The sequence below is a fragment of the Pseudonaja textilis genome, chromosome 18 (genome assembly GCF_049901715.1).
Source record: "Pseudonaja textilis isolate UNSWEBS1 chromosome 18, rPseTex1.2, whole genome shotgun sequence".
NCBI lineage: Eukaryota > Metazoa > Chordata > Lepidosauria > Squamata > Elapidae > Pseudonaja > Pseudonaja textilis.
Genome location: NC_142007.1, coordinates 3684335 through 3703535, shown reverse-complemented (window position 1 = coordinate 3703535; position 19201 = coordinate 3684335). Strand labels below are relative to the sequence as shown.

Below are 19201 nucleotides of genomic sequence, written 5' to 3'. Positions count from 1 at the left end.
TTTGTTGGGGGGACGGGGGACAACAACTCTATAAAGGCTTCCAAAACTCACATCCTAGAAATAAGGGGGGAATTGGGCTCCTTTCCAAATGTTTCTGGGTGACCTGTTGCAATCTACCGAGGTGAATTTAGAAGCATGCGCTTCCCTCTTAAAATGGGCCAGGGTGTTACTTCTTTAAGTGTATATGGGTCCCTCGCTTAAGCAAGAGATATTTTCGGGCTCAACTGTGGTCATAAGTCAAGGACTTGCTATATGACATTAACTTCTACTTTAAAATGGATACACTCCCTTCCCAGGCCATGTTTCCATAAGGACTGCTAATAAAATAACCAATTTCCAAGTTTGCAAAGCTTTTCACACACACAATACCTTTAAGTCAACTTTCCAACAGGCCAAATGATCCATAAACTGCAAAAAAACAACCACCACACAACCCACCATCCCTTGGACAAGGCCTGCAAGAAGAAATGACCCAACACACACACACACACACAGAGACACACACAGGGCCCCTGGTCCACCTCACCCACCACCGTCCACCTGGCATGGGAGCTCCTGCAAAGACCACCCAGCCCCACCCCTGTGCATGCCCCCCCTCTCTCTCTGTCCCCCCCCCACCCCAGCAAAGCCAATGTACCCAAACTCCATCAGGCCCCCTTGCAAAAAAAAAAAACAAAACCGCCAGCCAGGTGACTAGATCTCATGGGGGTCCCAGGTTCTGCCCAGGACTGGACTGGAAGACCTCCTTCCGGCTCTATTCTGACTGAAAGGGTCGAAGGCCTCCTGCCTGAGCTGGGGTCAGACTAGAAGACCTCCAAGGACCCTTCTGATGGATGGATGGATGGAAACCGACCCATTGGAAGGCTTCGGCTGTTGCAGGACAACGGGGGCCCCTCCTGCCTCTCTTCCTTTCCTCTCCCCCAGGAAGCAATGGGGGGAGGGGAAGCAGCCCCAAGGACCCCCCCCCTCCTTTAGGGGCGGCCAAACGGGGAGAGTCCCTTCTTCCACCGGCCCCGTTCCGCCTCCTCCTGGCGCGGCTGCCCTTCCCGCCCTCCGTCTCTCTCTCTCTTCCCCCCCTCAGAGAAACCCCGCCAGCCCCAAACGACGCAGGCGAGGCAGCGCCGTTTTCTCCCAGGCCGCCACCCCGAAGCGGCTCCGGTTGGCCAACAGAGGGAGGGGACGGGACGGAGGAGGCCTCCTTACCGGAACCGGGGCCGGGAAACCCTCCAGGCGCCTCCCGAGTTCCACCGTCCTCGGGGCCGTCCGGGAAGGCAGCCAGAGGCCGCTCGCTGAGGCGCCTCACCAACCGCCACCGCCCAGCAGCTGCGCCGAAGGCCGGGCGCGCCCTGCGCAGGCGCGCGTGGCTCGCGGGGGGTCACGTGCCCGGGTGGGGCGTGGCTTGGTGGCCATGTCACAGGATGGGCGCGGCTTGGTGGTTATGTGGCTGGGTGGGCGTGGCTTAACTATTGATTAAGTGCCTGCAAGGCAGAAATGGCCACCGGAGGGCACTGTTTTTATTCCCTTTGCTATATATGGTGTATTTATTGTCTGCCAGGCAAATACCCTGAATGGCCACCGGAGGGCACTGTTTTTATTCCCTTTGCTATATATGGTGTATTTATTGTCTGCCAGGCAAATACCCTGAATGGCCACCGGAGGGCACTGTTTTTATTCCCTTTGCTATGATGCTCTATTTAGTGCCTGCCGAGCAGAAATGGCCACTGGAGGGCACTGTTTTTTTGTTTTTTATTATCTTTTTATTATTATTTTTTGTGGGTTTTTTTGTTTTTTTAATATCTTTTATTTTTATTGTTTTAAAATTTATTGGTTTTTAAAACAAACATGAACAAACAAAACATAAAAACATCAAGTCATCTTCCATGTATGTTTTGTGCTTCCATTTCATAGTCTTCAATTATGATTACATTGTATATAATCTTGTATTTTCAATCAAATATTAAATACATTAATATTATTATTAATCATTTGGCTATGCTTTTATTCATTCATGTTTTACAAAATATTTTACTTAATTTGTTTTTTGACAATTCATATTATCATCCCAGATCTATCCTAGAATCATTTTGTAGATATAAGAAAAGAATACATCTTTATATATTTATTATTTTCTAAAAGTCTACATATTTCATTAGTATATTTTATTGTCTAACCATTGATAGAATAGATCCCAAATTTTATAAAATTGTTTATCATCTTGTTCTCTAATTTCAAATGTCAATCTGCTCATTTCAGCACATTCCAACATTTTCTTAATGATTTCCTCCTGTGATGGTATTTTCTTACTTTTCCAGTTTTTAGCAAATACAATCCTAGCTGCTGTTAATACATTTACAATCAGGTATTTCAAGTCTTTATATTTCAGGTAAAATTCCCAATAAAAATATCTCTGTTCCAAATCTATGTTTTTTGTCATTTTTTCCAACCACGTGTGGATTTTAGTCCAGTATTTTTAGCATCCACAGAAGTCCACCACATATGGTAATATGAGCCAGGTATCTGATGACATTTCCAACATTTTTCGGATTTATTCTTGAACATTCTTGCTATTCTTGGGGGGGGGGATGCCACCTGTAAAACATCTTATACAAATTTTCTTTATATGCTGTTGACATTGTCATTTTATAATTTTGAGAGCACACTGATTTTATTCCCTTTGCTATAAATGGTGTCTTTATTGCCTGCAATGCAAAAATACCCTGAATGGCCACCAGAGGGCACTGTTTTTTATTTCCTGTGGTATAGTCTTTTTATTGCCTGCAATGCAAAAATACCCTGAATGGCCACTGGAGGGCACCGTTTTTTTTCCCTTTCCTATGGATGGTCTTTTTATTGCCTGCCACGCAAAAATACCCTGAATGGCCACCGGAGGGCACTGTTTTCATTCCTTTGCTATAGATTGTGTATTTATTGCCTGCAATGCAAAAATACCCTGAATGGCCACCGGAGGGCACTGTTTTTATTCCCTTTGCTATAGATGGTCTTTGTAGTCCCTGCCAGGCTGAAATATCCCAAATGGCCACCTGAGGGCACTCTTTTCATACCTTGTGCTATAGGATCACTGGTGTTCGATCACGTCATGTGACATAGCACAATATTTTTTTGCCTTTCCGCAGGTGGGGTGGGCATGGCTTCCAGGTGACACATCTGGCCGGTGGGCTGCCAGTTTGACACCCTTGTGTATATATGGCCTTTGTTATTCCTTGGAGGCCACAGTGACTGAGAGAGATGGCAAGAGACGGCAGGTTTTGCCTGAGATTTGGTCTTGTTTTTACACGCACCCCCACCCCCCCATTATGAATATTTAACTATGGCTCTAACTTATCCCGTCTCCCTCCTCCAAGTTACGCCCATCATACTTTCCCACATTCACATTTTGGATGCTTGGCAACTGGCTTGCAATTATAAGTCCCAGACCTTCTGCCATGCGATCATCACTGGCATTGTTTCCAGGAATTCAAACTCAACGGCCGTTTGACTCGCTTAATGACCATGCTCCCAAAAGGGTCATGAAATAGCTCCCTTTAGGACCCCGCTGCCTAACAACAAATTTCCCGGTTCCAATTGGAGACTCCCAGTAACCCTGTCAAGGCCACCCCCTCCAAAACAGACACCACAGTTGGAGCAGTTTCCAGTGAATCGATGTTTTCCGAAACATTCTTTTTCAAGCAATCACAAGAGCTACACAACCGCACCATGATTTAACTTGATATTAAAATTAACATATTCCCCCCTTCCTCCCTCCTTCCCTCCCTCTCCAGGGATCAAGGACCAGGGTTTTGCCAGCTTTCCCCTGTGGTGTTCGCCGATGAAAAAAAACCAAAGAATCGGAACAGGGAGTCTTCGGAGACCGTAGTGAATGCTGTTCAACCGGCACTGCAAAAATCAAGAACGTGTCCAGATTCTATCCTGGCGAGTTCAGGAAAAAAAAAACATTTGGCATTATTTTAAGTGTACACGGACGGGGCTTTTGAAAGGAAAAAAGTCCAGAACACCACACTGTATAGATGCACAGAACACAACAGGCCCGGCAGCGAAAGGAAAACGCTTGTTGTGTTTGGGGGAAACGAGGCGGCGCGACGGGCGCCCGAGGGCTCCGCGCCTTCAGAATTCCTCGTGGACGTTCCGCGCGTAGTCCATCAACTTGCTGCCGGTGAAATACTCGCTGTATTTCAAGATCTCCTCCAGCTCCAGGTGGTGATTTTGGTTCTCGTCCGCCACGGCGATCATCTGCTTGGCTTCGTTCAAGGCGTTGTACTCGTTCATGGGATCCATGTACTCCTAAGAGGAAAGCGAGCGGAGGAATCCATGACCAGCAATTCAAGGTAAAACTATCTTACATTGGGGGGTGGGGTGGGGGGGTGTTCAGCTTTCAATCCACGCACTCCATCCTCAAAAAGACATTAATAACTCTCCAGGGAAGGGCTTCCACTGTCTTATTTAATTTATTATTACATTTATATACCACCCATGTTTTTGTCTGAATCAACTGCCTAACATTCAGCCAGTATCTCTATTTAATCAAGGAGGTGTTCCATCCTGCGGAACAAGAGAGGACTAAACAGCCTTCGAGTTTTTATTTTATTTACCATCCAGCCTTTAACTCAAAGTGAAGAACATATTGAATACTCCTTCCTCTCGCTCACTCCTCCTTTTGCTAACTTGGAAGAAAGAAAAAAAATGAAACGGCAAACCAACTTTGCAGAAGAAGGCCGTGCCCACACATCCGTTTACTCACCTGCCGTGAGAAAGCGGAGCGTGGGAGGAGGAAATTTAAAAAGTAATGCAGTCTGTCCCCCCCTCTCCCTTTCTTTCTTTCTTTCTTTCTTTCTTTCTTTCTTTCTTTCTTTCTCTCTCTCTCTCTCTCTCTCTCTCTCTCTCTCTCTCTCTCTCTCTCTCTCTCTCTCTCTCTCTTTCTTTCTTTCTCTTTCTCTCTCTCTTTCTTTTTCTTCAAGTCTGGACCGTTTCCAGACAATTGTCAGCTTGATCTAGCAAGCTTCAGCTTGGTTCAAGAATTGCTAGCCTGGCACTCGCGGCAGGATAGGGAGGAAAAAAAAATACATGTAATTTTGGGGAAAAATGAAGACACATTAAGCCGCGGCTTGGTTACCTCCAACTCTTCCATGGTAACGATACCGTCACGGTTGGCATCGATGACTTCCTCAAACTCCTTCTTTCGGTCTTTCACCCAGTCGTCATCCACATCCTGGGCTTGTTGATTTTCGACCGTGCCAACCGGCAAGGAAATGAACTCGGAAAGGGTCAGCTTCTTATCGCCGTCCTGATCTGGGGCGAGAAGTGACGGGAGATTAAAAAATAAATAAATATCAAAATCAAACAAGCTGCAGGGGGGAAACGATTTTGAAATCTTCTCGCTTCTACTTTTGTCTCCGCCGGGCACGTCTTCTAGCCCAAGCTGCATCCGTTCGGCGATTACAAGCACAGGGGGTCCTTGACTTACAACGGTTCAATTTAGGGGCTGTTCAAAGTTACAACGGCGCTGGAAAAAAAAATGGCTTTAAAATGAGCCAAAACTCACTTAGCAAATATCTCCCTTAGCAACGTAAGTGTTGGGGCCCAATTGTGGTCATAAGTCAAAGCGTATCTGTAGTCCTCGACTTAACCAGCCTTCATTTAGTGGCTGTTACAACAGGGCTGGAAAAAGTGACTTAAAGGTCCTTGCAGTTATGACCAAGGTCATGTGATCAAAATCTGGCAAACATTTAGAAACACACCTTCCTTTCTTTCTATCTTTCCTTTTTCTTTCTTTCTTTCTTTCTTTCTTATTTTCCTCTTTCTTTCTTTCTTTTTTTCTTCCTTTTTTCTTTCCTCTCTCTCTCCTCATTCATTCATTCAATTAAACTGCCGATCTCCCGCAAACATTCCTTCCTTCCTTCCTTCCTTCCTTCCTTCCTTCCTTCCTTCCTTCCTTCTCCTTCTTTTCTTTCAGGGGGAATTCCAATAAAATATAAGAGGAATCCATTTTTAAGGTTTCAAAGCTGGAGAGAAGCAAGCTTGCCTCCCCTTTCAACTGGATAAAGATCTCATTTTTTTTTTACTTCCTGGCACGAATCTTGGGTTTGATTGCCAGTCTTCACAATCAAACGTGAGTTCAGAGCACCCCCTCCTGGGCACCAACATCCCAGCAATCCAGAGTTGGGCTGAGAAGCCTCAGGCCAACTCAAGTCATACAGGCCCCCGGTGAGAACATCTGAACTCAAAAGAGGCTTTTTTGCAAACTAGACGGTGGACTTCAACTCCCAGAATTCCCCAGCCTCCCCCCTGGGTGAGTGACATCAAAGCCAACCCAGCCTCGGTGCCATCTTATCTGCTTGGGACGATCCGAGTTGGAAGAACTGGGGAGGAAGGACGTACCCAAATCCCGGACGATTTCCTTGACCATAAATTTCAGCATTCCTCTGCTGTGCTCCGGATGAAGGAAAGACAAAAATTCTTCCTCGTTCAGCAACAGATCGGCCGGCGGGTTGTCGGCTTGGTACCAGCGATCTTTCAAATTATCGAGCACTTCCTGGGCTGTGGGGTAGAAAAGATTTTTTTTTTAAAAAAAAAGAGGTTCAGCGAATTCCCACGTCCAGGTTTTAAAAGGTGTTTACCATCCTGGTTAAAACGGACAAGAAGAGAACTTGGTTGGAGATTTTGGCCAATTAAGACATAACGTTATTTGTTTGTTTTCCACCAATGATTAAAACAGATTTCAGAATTTGTGGGCCGGGAGTTTTGGAAACCACCTCTGTTGGCTACCACCAAGGGGTTGTCCTCTTCAGGACCACAGAACCAATTCGAAAGAACCATGGTTCTGTCAGGTTGGTAAAGTCAGGAAAAACAATGGAAAGAGACACTCTAATCCCTGAGAAGTGAGGAGGGCTTGAGAACAACCCACGAGGATTATTAAAATAAGAGAATGGGGCACTTTTCTGCAGAACTCTTTAGAAAAATCTCAGTTTTCCATTCAATAATTTTTTTTATCAATCCTGGCTCCAGACACATGGGGAGGCCAGGCAAATTTTAAAGGCCCCAAAAGCAGTTCAACAGTTTAATTTAATTCAATGTATGCCCTGCTTCACTCATAAACCAATACAAACCACACTCAATTAGCGAGAAAAGGCAAGATAAGGGCTTAAAGACACCCACAGAAATCAAAATACACACACTGGGAAGGACTCCAGAACTCAGATAAGAACTGAAAGACTAGAATTATTTCACACTTTGCTTCCAGCAGTGGGCCATGCGCAGTTTGTCCTTATAAACAGTCCTGACAGCAGCAGCAGCAGCTCATGAAGGAGATCAGGGCCCCTTCCTCCCCCGTAGACCACACCATTCATGTTTCTCCCTCATCCTCTTCTCCCTGCGTGCCCTGGGAGGAAGAGAAGATGGGCCTGGGTCTTCCTCTGACTGCCCAGCTGGCCTGTGCCCCTCCCCAGTTTCCTCCACAACCTCTGGAGCCACACTCCCACTCCCTGTGGGCTGTTCCTCCTCTCCCTCGAGTCAGACTCCAACAAGGGCATGACAGCTCTTGCCAACACACCACTAAACCGGTTGCGTTACCCCAGGCCTCCCAGAAGGACACACAAAGCTTCCTTTATCTCAGTTGTGTGACCTAGATTAAACTAATCCCTGAGAGATTAAAATATAGCAGCAATACAGTTGCCAGGGTGAAGGAGGGGAGGGATGTGGGTGACCCTGTACATTGTGCCAAGCGAGAATTAGGAAGCCTTCCTTGGAAAACCAAGAGAAAATAGATAGATAGATAGATAGATAGATAGATAGATAGATAGATAGATATGCATATATATTTTAAATTTCACAGGGAAGTACCCCTGTGGGCTTTGAATCCTGTTCAGGAAAAAAAGACACTCACTCTCTTCGTCAATCTTCAGCTCTTCGTTGTTTTTAATCTTTTCCGCCACCTCTTTCTCGTTCATGCCTTTGCTTGCCAGGAATTTGATTTTATATTCATCCCAGGACACGTGGCCTAAAACGAAAGGAGAAGCTTCAACAACCTCCATGCAGTCAATCGTAAAGTCAGACTAGCTACAAAAGTACATGGTCGGGCTCAGTTTTTGGGGAGGAAAACAAGGGGGTGGGTGGGAAAATTCTGCCTCTGCCTACCAGCATCCATCGGTATTCATCTGGCTAGCATCCTGTCAGTGTGCGAGAGTTGAGAGCTGTTTGGAAACTGAAAGAGTATTTGCTGTGTGAGCAAGGAGACGACAGCAAGGAGCCTGGGTGTGGCTTAGCTCAACTGTTCTGGATTAAAGCTGCTTGGTGCTGTGAAACTGAAACTCCTCTCCTCTGGTTGTGTTTTGCATTTGGAAGAGATTTCTTTTCAGGTGGGGAGGGGGAGTAGAACTCCTTAGCATCGGAGCATGTTCATAATAATAATAATATCTGAAATACTAATGGCTCTGATGGTCATTTCAAAAAATCCTTTCTTAGTGAGCACCTAGAAGCCAAGAGGAACATACGTGCCAAATTTCAATTTTGTAGGCTTTACGGTTCTGGGGATTTTGTGATGATGCGTGAGGGGTCTTTCGCTTTTACAGAGAGAGAGAGAGATTCTTTCCCCATGGCTGCCCCATCTCTTACCATCGCCATCCGGGTCCACGGCCTGGAAGTGCATCTTGTTTTCTTTCATGGCCTCCTGGAAGTGCTCCTCCGTCTTCTCCATGATCCAGCGCTGCATCTCCTTGGCGCTGATTTTCTTGTCCCGGTTGATGTCAACCCTGCAAAAGTTCAGCGGGGAAAAAAAAAAAGGATTCCCAATCCCCAGTGTCCGGCAAAAAGGGAGAAATCCTGCCTTTGCTCAGCCAAGAAACAACCAGCCTACATGTTCAGGTGATCAAGGATGGAGAGCAATGAAGGAAGACCATCGACCCAGCCAATGGCTTTTCCATGTTATTACCGCCACTTGCTTCCCTGATATGCCCTTAACAAGAATTCTTCTTTCTTTGCGGGCAAGATATCGGCTCGGCCGTTGCCAATCCCACAATATCACATTACATTTTATTTTTATTTTTTTGTGACTGGAAAGAGTGCAGAGAAGAACAACGAAGATGATTAGGGGCCTGGAGACAAAAACGTACGAAGAACAATTGCAGGATTTGAGTATGGCAAGTCTACAGAAGGACTAGGGGAGGCATGATACCAGCATTCCAGTATTTGAGGGGGCTGCCCCAAAGAACTTATATTCCAAAGCACCTGAAGGCAGGACAAGAAGCAACGGATGGAAACTAATCAAGGAGAGAAGCAACCTAGAGCTAAGGAGGAATTTACTAACAGGGAGGACCATTAACCAGTGGAACAGCTTGCCACTGGAGGTTTTTAAGACGAGGCCGGACAGCCATCTGTCTGAAATGGGGTCTCCTGTTTGAGGAGGGGGTTGGGCTAGAAGATCTCCAAGGTCCCTTCCAGCTCCATTCTAACTGAACCTTTGCAGTAAGCCCCGTGGCAGTGGAAGGAATAAATAAGAGCATATTCACTTAAGCAGCGAGAATCCAAGGCAGATTTCCTCCCTTTATTTTCCTAGAAAATGGAGGGCACTTTCTAAGATCCTTAGAGCAATCACAGCTTACAGATAAGCCATAATCAGGATTGATCCTACACGTACTAATGCTGGCCTCCCTTCCCCTCTATTTTAGAAGAACAGGGGCTCACTTTGAGAAAATCACCACCAGTTTCTTCCGGTTCCTCCACGGTTCTGAGTCTTCCTCAAACTCCTCCATCTCTTTCCCCAGGAAGACCTCCTGGTGAAACTCCTTGTTGAGGTGCCCGTCCAGCTCCATCTTGACCCCATTCAGGTGATCCGGAGGGAGGATCTCGTTTTCGTCTTTGCTGTCGGCCGCCGCCTTCTCTTTGAGGACGGAGCTGTTGGCCGGCCGGGCGTAGACATCCATGAGCAAAAAGACGAAGAGGAGGGACAGGTAGATGGAGCCCAGGCTGCAGATGAAGACCCGCTTGGAAACCATGGCTTCAGGAGGTCAGCGGGAGGAAGGGCCCGTGTGATGTCTGGATAACCTGGAAGGGGGGACAGGGGAGAGGCAAAAGGGCCAGACGATTAGCATTATAGTCCCATTTTGAGAAACAGACACCCAAAATAAGACCCTGCCTTACAGTGATTCATATTTATGACCGTTCCCTGGGGGTCATGTCCCTTTTGGCGACCTGAACGAGCAAAGTCAATGGTGGGAAAGCCATTGTTACTCACTATAAGGAACGGAGAGTTGTCCACTTAGCAACTGTGGCCAGAAAGGTCGTAAAACGGGGGGAAAAAACTCACCCCCTGCAAGGGCTGAGTGGCGGTCGTAAGTCGAGGAGTACCTGTACTGCCTAATGGATCCAACCTGGCTCCCCAGATAGGCCCCAGAATCCTCCGCCCTCCCTCCCCACCGGCAGAAAAGCCCCCAGGGACCCCTCGAAGAAGCTCTGGGAACTCCCCGCAAGGTGAAAAGGGACATTGAAAGGGCGGCACTCCGCATATGCCTAGAGGAACCTTCGCCCGAACACCAAGGGAAGCGCTCTCTTCAGGATCCATGTACTCTGCGCATGCTCAGAGACGGCCGTTCCCTCCCCCCGCCCCCTTCCTGTCCAAGAGGGGTCTGACCTTCTCAATCGGCCGCCGAACCTCCTCATGCCTGACCCCACGCCGGGGCAGCGGCGACTTTTCTTCGGCTTCAAACCGGAAGCCGGAAGCTTCACTCCGCGCTGTGAGGACCGGCAGAGCCCCGCCTCTTCCGCCCCCGGGGGATGCTCTTAATCGCCCGTCCCGCGGAAGCGAGTCCCAGCAGGCAGCGGGTCGGTTTTATTTCCCCCTCCTCGACTCACTAAATAAAATACGAAATAAAAATAAAATAAATAAAAATATGAAACGTTTTATCTTTTAAGTTAAAATGTACGGAACCAGCAGGCGCTCAGCTAGACACCCTCAACGGAGGCAAAGGAGACGGGGAGCTTCGCCGTTGGAAGCGGTCCTGGGCGGCAAGCGAACCCGGAGCAGCCATCTTTCTTTCGGGCACAACCCCTTCTTTTTCCCTATCTTTTAGGCGGCCGTGCCCAAATCTGGAACCACAATCGGGCATTTTTAAAAAGGGACTTTTTTTCCCTCCAGCACCGTTCCGCTATCCTACTGGCTGGCATTAACCGCGTCTCAAAAACCCCCAGACCTGCGCTGCCCTAATTCATCATGGCGGGGAGCCTGCCCTCTTTTGACGTCAGCCTCAGGTGCCCTGAGACGGGATGGCGTGAGGAACACGGGGTCCCCCACCTCGCAGGGGAACGATTGAAGGAAATGAGAAGTGGTCACGTGGTGCGATCGTGCTTGCCCCCCGCACCTCCGCTGCAAGACCCCGCTCTTTCGCATTTTCTCTCCGCCTCAGAGGCAGCGAGGCCTTCCAGGAGAGACTCGCGTCAGGACCCGAGCGCGCATGCGCCGCAGGCGAGAACACCGCTTTCGCCGGGGCTGACCCGAAGCAGCCGCCAGAAGACAATGAACCTTCCGCTGGAGGCGATCCAGCAGGCACCCGGCGGCATCTTCGAACGCAGGCTGAGGAGGTGTGTCCCAACCCGCCGCCCGTAGCCGGGAGGGGGAAAAACCTTCCCCCCCAAAACCTGAGGCGAAGTGCCGGAGGAGGGGGAGAACGGGGGAACGAGGCAGAGTTGGGCCTGGCCGAGGGGAGTGGCCAAGCCTGCGGCCCGCCCCGCAGGGACGGTGGGCGGGGACTAACCCCGCTCTGAACCAATCGCCACCCAGCCTTGGCGAGCGGTCGCCGAGGGATTGGATCGCTTCCGCGGAGAGGCGGGGCTGAGCCTTGAGACCAAACCCCGAGGCGTTGGCGCCGCCTTCTGGGGGGGAGGAGCCACTTTTCAGCACCTCTCCAAGAAGGGGTGGGGGGCAAAAGGAGCATCCCGTTCCTCCCGCCCACTAGAGGGCGCTGAGGGGGCCATGAAGCTGGTGCGCCTGCTCTGTCGACACAAGACCCTGCTGGGGGGCCTGTCCCTCTTTGGGATGGTGCTGCTCTACTTGGCCAGGTGCACCTCGGAGGGCCTCAAGTCTTCCCCGGGGTGGGGGCTACCCCAGCAGCAGCAGCCCCCGCCTGCCCGGGGAGGGGCCCTGGGCGGCCCTCACCCCCCTGCGGCAGCTCCTCCGCCCCCTCCAGAGGAGGCTACCTTTCTGGCGGTGCTGGTGGTCAGTGGGCCCAAGTACACCGAGCGGCGGAGCATCATCCGGAGCACCTGGTTCTCGGCGGCCGGCCGGGTGCCCCACAACGACCTGTGGTGCCGCTTCGTGGTGGGAACCGGCGGGCTGAGCAGCGAGGAGCAGCATGGCCTGGAACTGGAGCAGAGCCGCCACCATGACCTCCTCCTCCTCCCTGACCTGTGGGACTCCTACGAGAACCTGACCGCCAAAGTCTTAGCCATGTACGTCTGGCTGGACCAGCACCTGGACTTCCGCTTCGTCCTGAAGGCCGACGACGACACCTTTGTCCGCCTGGACGTCCTGGCGGAAGAACTGCGGTCCAAGGAGCCGCGCCGCCTCTACTGGGGCTTCTTCTCGGGACGCGGACGGGTGAAGTCGGGCGGGAAATGGAAAGAAAACGCCTGGCTCCTGTGTGACTACTACCTGCCTTACGCCCTGGGCGGTGGCTACGTCATCTCGGCCGACCTGGTGCACTACCTGCGCCTGAGCCAGGACTATCTCAACCTCTGGCAGAGCGAGGATGTCTCCCTGGGGGCCTGGCTGGCCCCCGTGGACGTCAAGAGGATTCATGACCCTCGCTTCGACACTGAGTACAAGTCGCGCGGTTGCAACAATAAGTACGTGGTGACGCACAAGCAGAGCCTGGAGGACATGCTGGAGAAGCATCAGACTCTGGCCAAAGAAGGGAAGCTTTGCAAGGAGGAAGTGAAACTCCGACTCTCGTACGTGTACGACTGGAATGTGCCTCCTTCCCAGTGCTGCCAGAGAAAAGATGGCATACCCTGAAACCCTGGACTGGAAGGGAGGAAGGGAAGCTGAACTGGGAGGGGCGGGTCGCAAGGGAAGGACAGGTGTCACACTCCAAGCTCTCCCTGTGTTGAACTTACACCCAATATGCCTAATCGTACTTCATCGTTTTTAAACCTTCAGAGTAATCCTATTTTCATTTGACTTAACAAAAAGTTATGGAAGAACACTTGAGCCTTCTGCGCTTCCCCAAAACTTAGGACTGTTAAATTATGCATTCATAAAGGGGACATCATTCGATGGGATGTGAAACATTTTTTTAAAAAGAGTTCCAAAAAACCTGTGTTAAGTGACACAGCCCTTCTCCATGACAATACATGTACATTTTGGGAAAATGCTGGTACTGGGGACCGTTTCTCTCCTATTCCTTACTTCAAAAGGATGTAGATTTTTTTCCCTACCAAGGCTGTTGATGCGTGAAAAGTTTCCCTTATCAGGAAAGCAATTGAGACATGAACCCCAATGGAATTACAAATTTAGGTGCTGCAATCATATATGTCATTTCTGAACTGAAGTAGCAACTTCTCCCACGCTAAAATTTTTTAAAAATGGCACGTCCTCGACTGACTTCTGTTTCACTTGGATAATTTCTTGAATGTCCGTTTATTACGACATCTTCCACTTCCTGATTGCTGCAGCCTGCTCTTTGAATCATCTTTCCCTTTACTCAAAAGGGGGATGCTTTAATCTGTAAGAACAGCATTTCAGGGGGATCCACTTGATCGGATGCTGGAGCCGCCATTATGCACTACGAATGGCCTATTGGATGGCTGGGGAAGATCAGCTACTTTTTAAGTGGTCGCTTCATTGCTGAAGAAGAGAAGCTTCATTGTGAACATCCACGGTGCTTTGTCCCTGAGGGAATTTGATGTTTTTAAAATTGTGGCTGTTAACCTTTTTTCAAATATACCGTTGATGATTAAAATGGGATTATGTCCTTTTCTTGGGGACAAGCATTTGAGCTATAACTCTAGATTATGGTGAGCTGAAATGGGAGATGACTAAATTGGGATGCCTTCCTTGATCAATTTATTTTAAGAGAAGTATTTGAGAGCAAGTAGGTTGCAAATAATGATAATTTCATTTGCACGCCCTGGTTGTTTGCAGCAGGCCTAGTTTTGACAAGCAGGACTTAATTCACCCAGAATTTATGAGCTGTCACTTCCATTCTGGTGATGATAGTATGGAGAGCCTTCAGTCAAAATCACCTCAAAAAGCTTCATTGTGACCATGAGGCCGAAGGTGTTAAGTGTTCTGGACCAAAGGATTTTTGGAAAGATCTAATAGATGGATGGAATTGTTTCTTTTTTAGGGATGAATTGTGCCCTGTTGGATGGAGGGACTCCTAATTTTTGTATTGTTGGGGGTCGATTGACTATGTTTGTTTTTCCTACAATGTCTACAATAATCCTGGCTCTAAATATTTACATTTTTCCATAGATATTTGAACTATGTTTCTCTCCTGAAAGCTTAAAAGAACCTTAGGGCTTAATCTGCTTTTCATTCTCAAAGCACTCATAGCAGAGAATCTGACATTCATATCTATTTATGTTTAGATTGAATTGAGAGAAGATTATGATCCAATCATGCTTTAAGGAAAGAGTAGCCGAATTACATTTTTATTTTTTTTCTCTGGTGGTCTCCCATGCGAGTTCTATCAAGACCGACCGTAATTCGTTTTTTTCAGAGATCACTTTAGCCCAAACAGTAGCTGCTACTTTGCTACAGGGGGCAAAATTAGTTTAACAATGGACTGCTGGCCATGCTGCAGCTCACTGGTTGTCCAAGCTTCCTTTGAGAAATTAGTTACCGGAAACAATTGAAAATATTTGTCCCCTCCCAGGGGAGTTAGTATTACATGTAAAATTATGTGCTTATAATAGTGATAATTTATTTATAAATACTGTAAATGTACTGTGTATAGTTTCAGGCCTGAGGAAAATGGTTGAATGTCATAGTAATTTTAATTTATTAAAGGAATGTGTTGAAGCTCAGAATGGTCCTTTATCAAATGCCATTCTTTTCTGCTGCACGTTTTTAATTTAAAATTTCTGGTGCTGGTTTTTAATTCAGACTCTGCTGCGTTTATCTCTGGAACTCGCATGAAAGAATGTATAGATAGATCCTTTCAGTTGAAATATTACTGCTTCTGAAAGCTGTTTAAATATTGCTGATTCTGATTTATAATTGCCCGGTTCTCCATATATTTGCACACAATGGCCTGCGCAAGAATACATACCACTATCCTAATTCTTCTACGGCAATTGGATTTTTAAACGTCAGGGGGGGAAGGAAATGAAAAGATACCAAATGAAATATGACAGTGGGAAGCTCATATTGGTATTGCTCGTGACTTTTCATAGGGGTTTTTATAACTGATTCAAAGCTGGAAAGCAGACCTCTCGTTCTGGGCACAAGGGCTTATGAAATTTTAAGATTTTTCTAAGCAAAAGGAGTGCAGATTTGACACACACACACACACACACACACACACACACACACACCAAATAAACCTATGTACAAACTGGCATTATTTCACTACATTTAAAGGAGGCCAATGAATATATTATATTCTGGAATACAAAGAGCTTCAGCATCAAGCTATAGATATTTTTCATCGGCTTTAGCAGGAGCAAAGCATAAAGCCATAAGCTTTATTTTTTAAAAAAACAAAAACCTTGACAACTTCTCTAGCAAGTAGGAAGTTCTCTCAAGCCGCTTTTATCCATGAACCAGATTCCTAAATAGCATTAAAAGAGAGAGCAATGCAATTATGAATAGCCACGGCCTAATTAGATCAGCCATTCAGGGGAGTTTAGACATCTGTATTAAGTACTTATAATTGCTGAAGAATTTGCTGAACTAAAGTGGTGTCAGTGAAGAGTTGTTTTAATAAATAAAAGCCATGTCCTATCACTTTAAACCAAGAAATTAATAATTCAGCAACGCTTTGCCTTGAGACCCAAATGCCATTTTCCACCTGCTTAATCAAGGAGATGCCAAAGATTTGGGCATAATTTGCTACCCACTTTAAGCCTCAGCAGAATGAGGGGGAGAAAGTGTTAACACAGAAATGCCACAGGTTTTCTCCTTACTCATAGCAAATTTTAAATTCCCCCCCCCCACCACGCCCCGAAATGGACCTAGTTCATGAGCAACTGAGCCCAAATTAATTAACGTATTAGTGTGCATGCGGCTGGGCGTATATTCATTTCACCATCTTCCCCATTAGCCATGCAAAAGCTGCGAATTTTCATGCGAGTGCAGATTTGCCGTTGACTTGATACCTTAAAGGTGCTTTTTCAAAAGGCAATTTGATTATTTTTTTTTCCTTGAGGAAGTAAAAGAATAAATTTCGCTTCTCATCCAAGGAGCTTCGGTCGGTTCTGAACCGATGAAGTTCCTTGGATGAGAAGCGAAATTTCTCCTCCTTCCTCAAGGTAAAAAAAAAAAAACAGTCCAGTTTTTTTTTCCTTGGAAGAAGTTTTGGGGAAAAAAAGCACCTTTGAGATAACTAAGACCTGGATGACTGAGAATCTTCCCAGACGTTGATATTGAATACGCCTGGAATGTTCAAAACATCTTTTTCCGATCTATTGTACTTTTTTTCCTTCTTTTTTTTTTTGAGAGAGAGCTTTTGTTCAGAATTGCAAATGTAATATACACCCAAACTCGGAGGAGTCGTAAGTCCCAGCCAAGTGCATTCTTGCAAGCCCTCGATAGCCTGAGGCTGGGAAGAGCAGAGAGGAAAACGAATACCTTTGATTTCCTCTCAACGTTTGGATGCAGATTAAAGCCCGGTCCTTCCCCGAAACCTTTTTTTTCTCAACCTCTTTTCAGGAAACCAAGGTTAGGGGAAGGAGAAAAGAGTTGGTTTTCCAAATCTGCTCACCGCATCTCCTTCCTGGGCGAGGCATGTCCTTTCAATTTCGTATTTTAAAAGAGAGGCTTTGCTAGAAGGCAGGATGAATAATGCACGGAGAGCCCTTTGCTTCCCCGCCTCCCGTACCCGTTAGGAAGGTGCCTGGGTGCTTCCTCTGAGCCCCCACTTCCAGTAAACAGGATGAGGTGGAAAATATCTCCAGTTTTTCCAAATCGTCACGGACAACAGTCTGCACGAGGCCAAGCCTTAGAAGGTGTTCTGATCTAGGCTTTCCAAGATCATGAAGCAAGACGCCTCGTTTTGATAAAACCCCTTTTATTTAGATTACACTGAATTCTTCTCCAGCAAAGTCCCGGCAAACAGTCTTTCATGAGATTTCACAACTACAGACCTTTATCCGGCTTGGAGAGCTGCCGGGCCAATATCTTGCAAACGCCACGCTGTAGCAGAAATTATTTGACAAAAAGTCAGGGACAGATCTTCACCCTAACGAATGGAACTAATTGTCTCCTGCAAACACCACTCCCCTTTCGCTCCTCTTTATTCCCTATGGGAGGGGCCATTCACCATCCACCTATGCTTTTACTCCCGAGTCGACCCTTGTTCCTTAACTGTTCCTTTCTCCTGACAGCTCTGTGCATGCGCACATTGGGAACAGGCTCCAGCTGTTCTTCTGCCCCACTGATTTCCAAATTCCGAAGGCAGCTGATAACTGTCAAACGGCCCTGGTCCCATCTCTGCCTTCGACTCAGAGCACTCCTCAGAGCCTTTCCCATACTCCAGGACTGGCCCATGTTCCTCCCCTACTTGTGAATTCTCCCCCCTTCTCCAAGAGCCTTGAGGCTTGATAGAAGTGAAAACCTTGGCAGTCTGAAGTAATGTGTTAAATAAGCTGTTTGTGTGTTGTCTTCCTTCTCTTGTCTAAACTGAATGGAGCTCTCAGAGGATTTCAGTATAAATGAACTAATCTGCAGCAGCACTCCCAGGTTACGCAGATTTAAAAATCTCTCCAAAAATGTGAAGAGCAAAACCCCAGAATGGAGAAATAAGGAACGGTGCCTTAGGAATTTATAATGCAGCATTGTCCTGACGCCTGCAGGCAAACTCCCCCGGAGCCCCGCAATTGTACCAGGTATGAGATCAGCTTTCCATTTGGTTCAATAATTCAGTGGGAGATTAAATTTTAATTCCATCTTCTGCAGCAGCTGGCCAAGCTGGGCATCCCATTTATTCTGACAATTACGATTGGTTTTAATTAAACACACCTCTGTCCCTTTTGCAGAAAGCAGGGAAGGCCCTTTCTCTGTGCCACAGAATTTTAAGCAATTCTAAGTGATATTGGGGGGGGTGTCTTATGTCTGACAATAGAATAGACGAAGGGGGGACTGGCATGAAAAAGGGCTGGAGGTGTAGGATATGATAGAGGTAGTCCCCGACTACCTAAATTTGGTTGGTGACCATTCAAAGTTATAAACTGTACTCAAAAAAGGGACTTGTTATTGTTTTGCACACTTAAGAACGATCATTGCAACATCCCCATGATTGGTTACATGATCAACATTTGGAAGCTTGGCAATTGACTCATATTTATGATGGTTGCAGTGTCCCAGGGTCACATTTTGTGACCTTCCGACGAGCAAACTCAATAGGGAATTCGGAGTCACTAACCTAACAACTGCAATGATTCATATAACAGCTGTGGCAAGAAAGGCCGTAAAATGGGGTGAAACTCACTTAACAGCTGGATTGCCCAGCCATGGAAACTTTAGGCTCCATTGTCGGCATAAATAGAGGACTACAAGTAAAAAGGAAAAGGCTGAAAAATGATAAAGAAAGCAACTCTTCTCACTCCGTAAGCGACTAAGCTAATTTCTCTCTTTGTTAAACATATTAATTCAAATGTTGAGAAAATAAAAAAATTCCTGACATTTAGAACAATTAATCAGTGGAACAACTTGCCTCCAGAAGTTGTAACTGCTCCAACACTGGAGGTTTTTAAGCAGAGATTGGATAATCATTTGTCTGGAGTGGTATAGGTTTTTCTGCCTAAGCAAGGGGTTGGACTAGAAGACCTCCAAGGTCCCTTCCAACTCATTTCTATTCTATTCTATTCTATTCTATTCTATTCTATTCTATTCTATTCTATTCTATTCTATTCTATTCCTATCAACATAGCTCAAAACACAGCAGTTGATTTACACTGCTGTACTTTAAGAGGTTTACTTTTGGCCTCTAAAATCACAAAGGAGGCGTTTGCTGTCGTTTTCTGAACTGCTGGG

At 46.8% G+C, this 19201-nt stretch overlaps 2 protein-coding genes across 3 annotated transcripts; one reads left to right on the top strand and one right to left on the bottom strand.

Annotated features, from left to right (window-relative positions):
* Nucleotides 1–3642: 3642 nt before the first annotated feature.
* On the bottom strand, nt 3643–10705 carry SDF4 (stromal cell derived factor 4). 2 transcript variants are annotated; one of them, XM_087914902.1, is made up of 7 exons: nt 10519–10705; nt 9694–10053; nt 8626–8762; nt 7898–8011; nt 6394–6552; nt 5129–5304; nt 3643–4299 (listed from the first exon to the last, which is right to left on the bottom strand). In XM_087914902.1, the coding sequence occupies exons 2-7, from the start codon at nt 10002–10004 to the stop codon at nt 4123–4125; spliced, it is 1074 nt and encodes a 357-aa protein (XP_087771028.1). In that variant the 5' UTR covers nt 10005–10053; nt 10519–10705; the 3' UTR covers nt 3643–4122. The 2 variants fall into 2 exon arrangements, with proteins under 2 accessions (XP_087771028.1, XP_026571496.1); XM_026715711.2 differs by having other exon boundaries at nt 10640–10705.
* A 656-nt stretch (nt 10706–11361) lies between these two features.
* On the top strand, nt 11362–15030 carry B3GALT6 (beta-1,3-galactosyltransferase 6). The gene has a single exon (XM_026715714.2). The coding sequence runs from the start codon at nt 11978–11980 to the stop codon at nt 13016–13018; it is 1041 nt and encodes a 346-aa protein (XP_026571499.1). The 5' UTR covers nt 11362–11977; the 3' UTR covers nt 13019–15030.
* Nucleotides 15031–19201: the final 4171 nt, after the last annotated feature.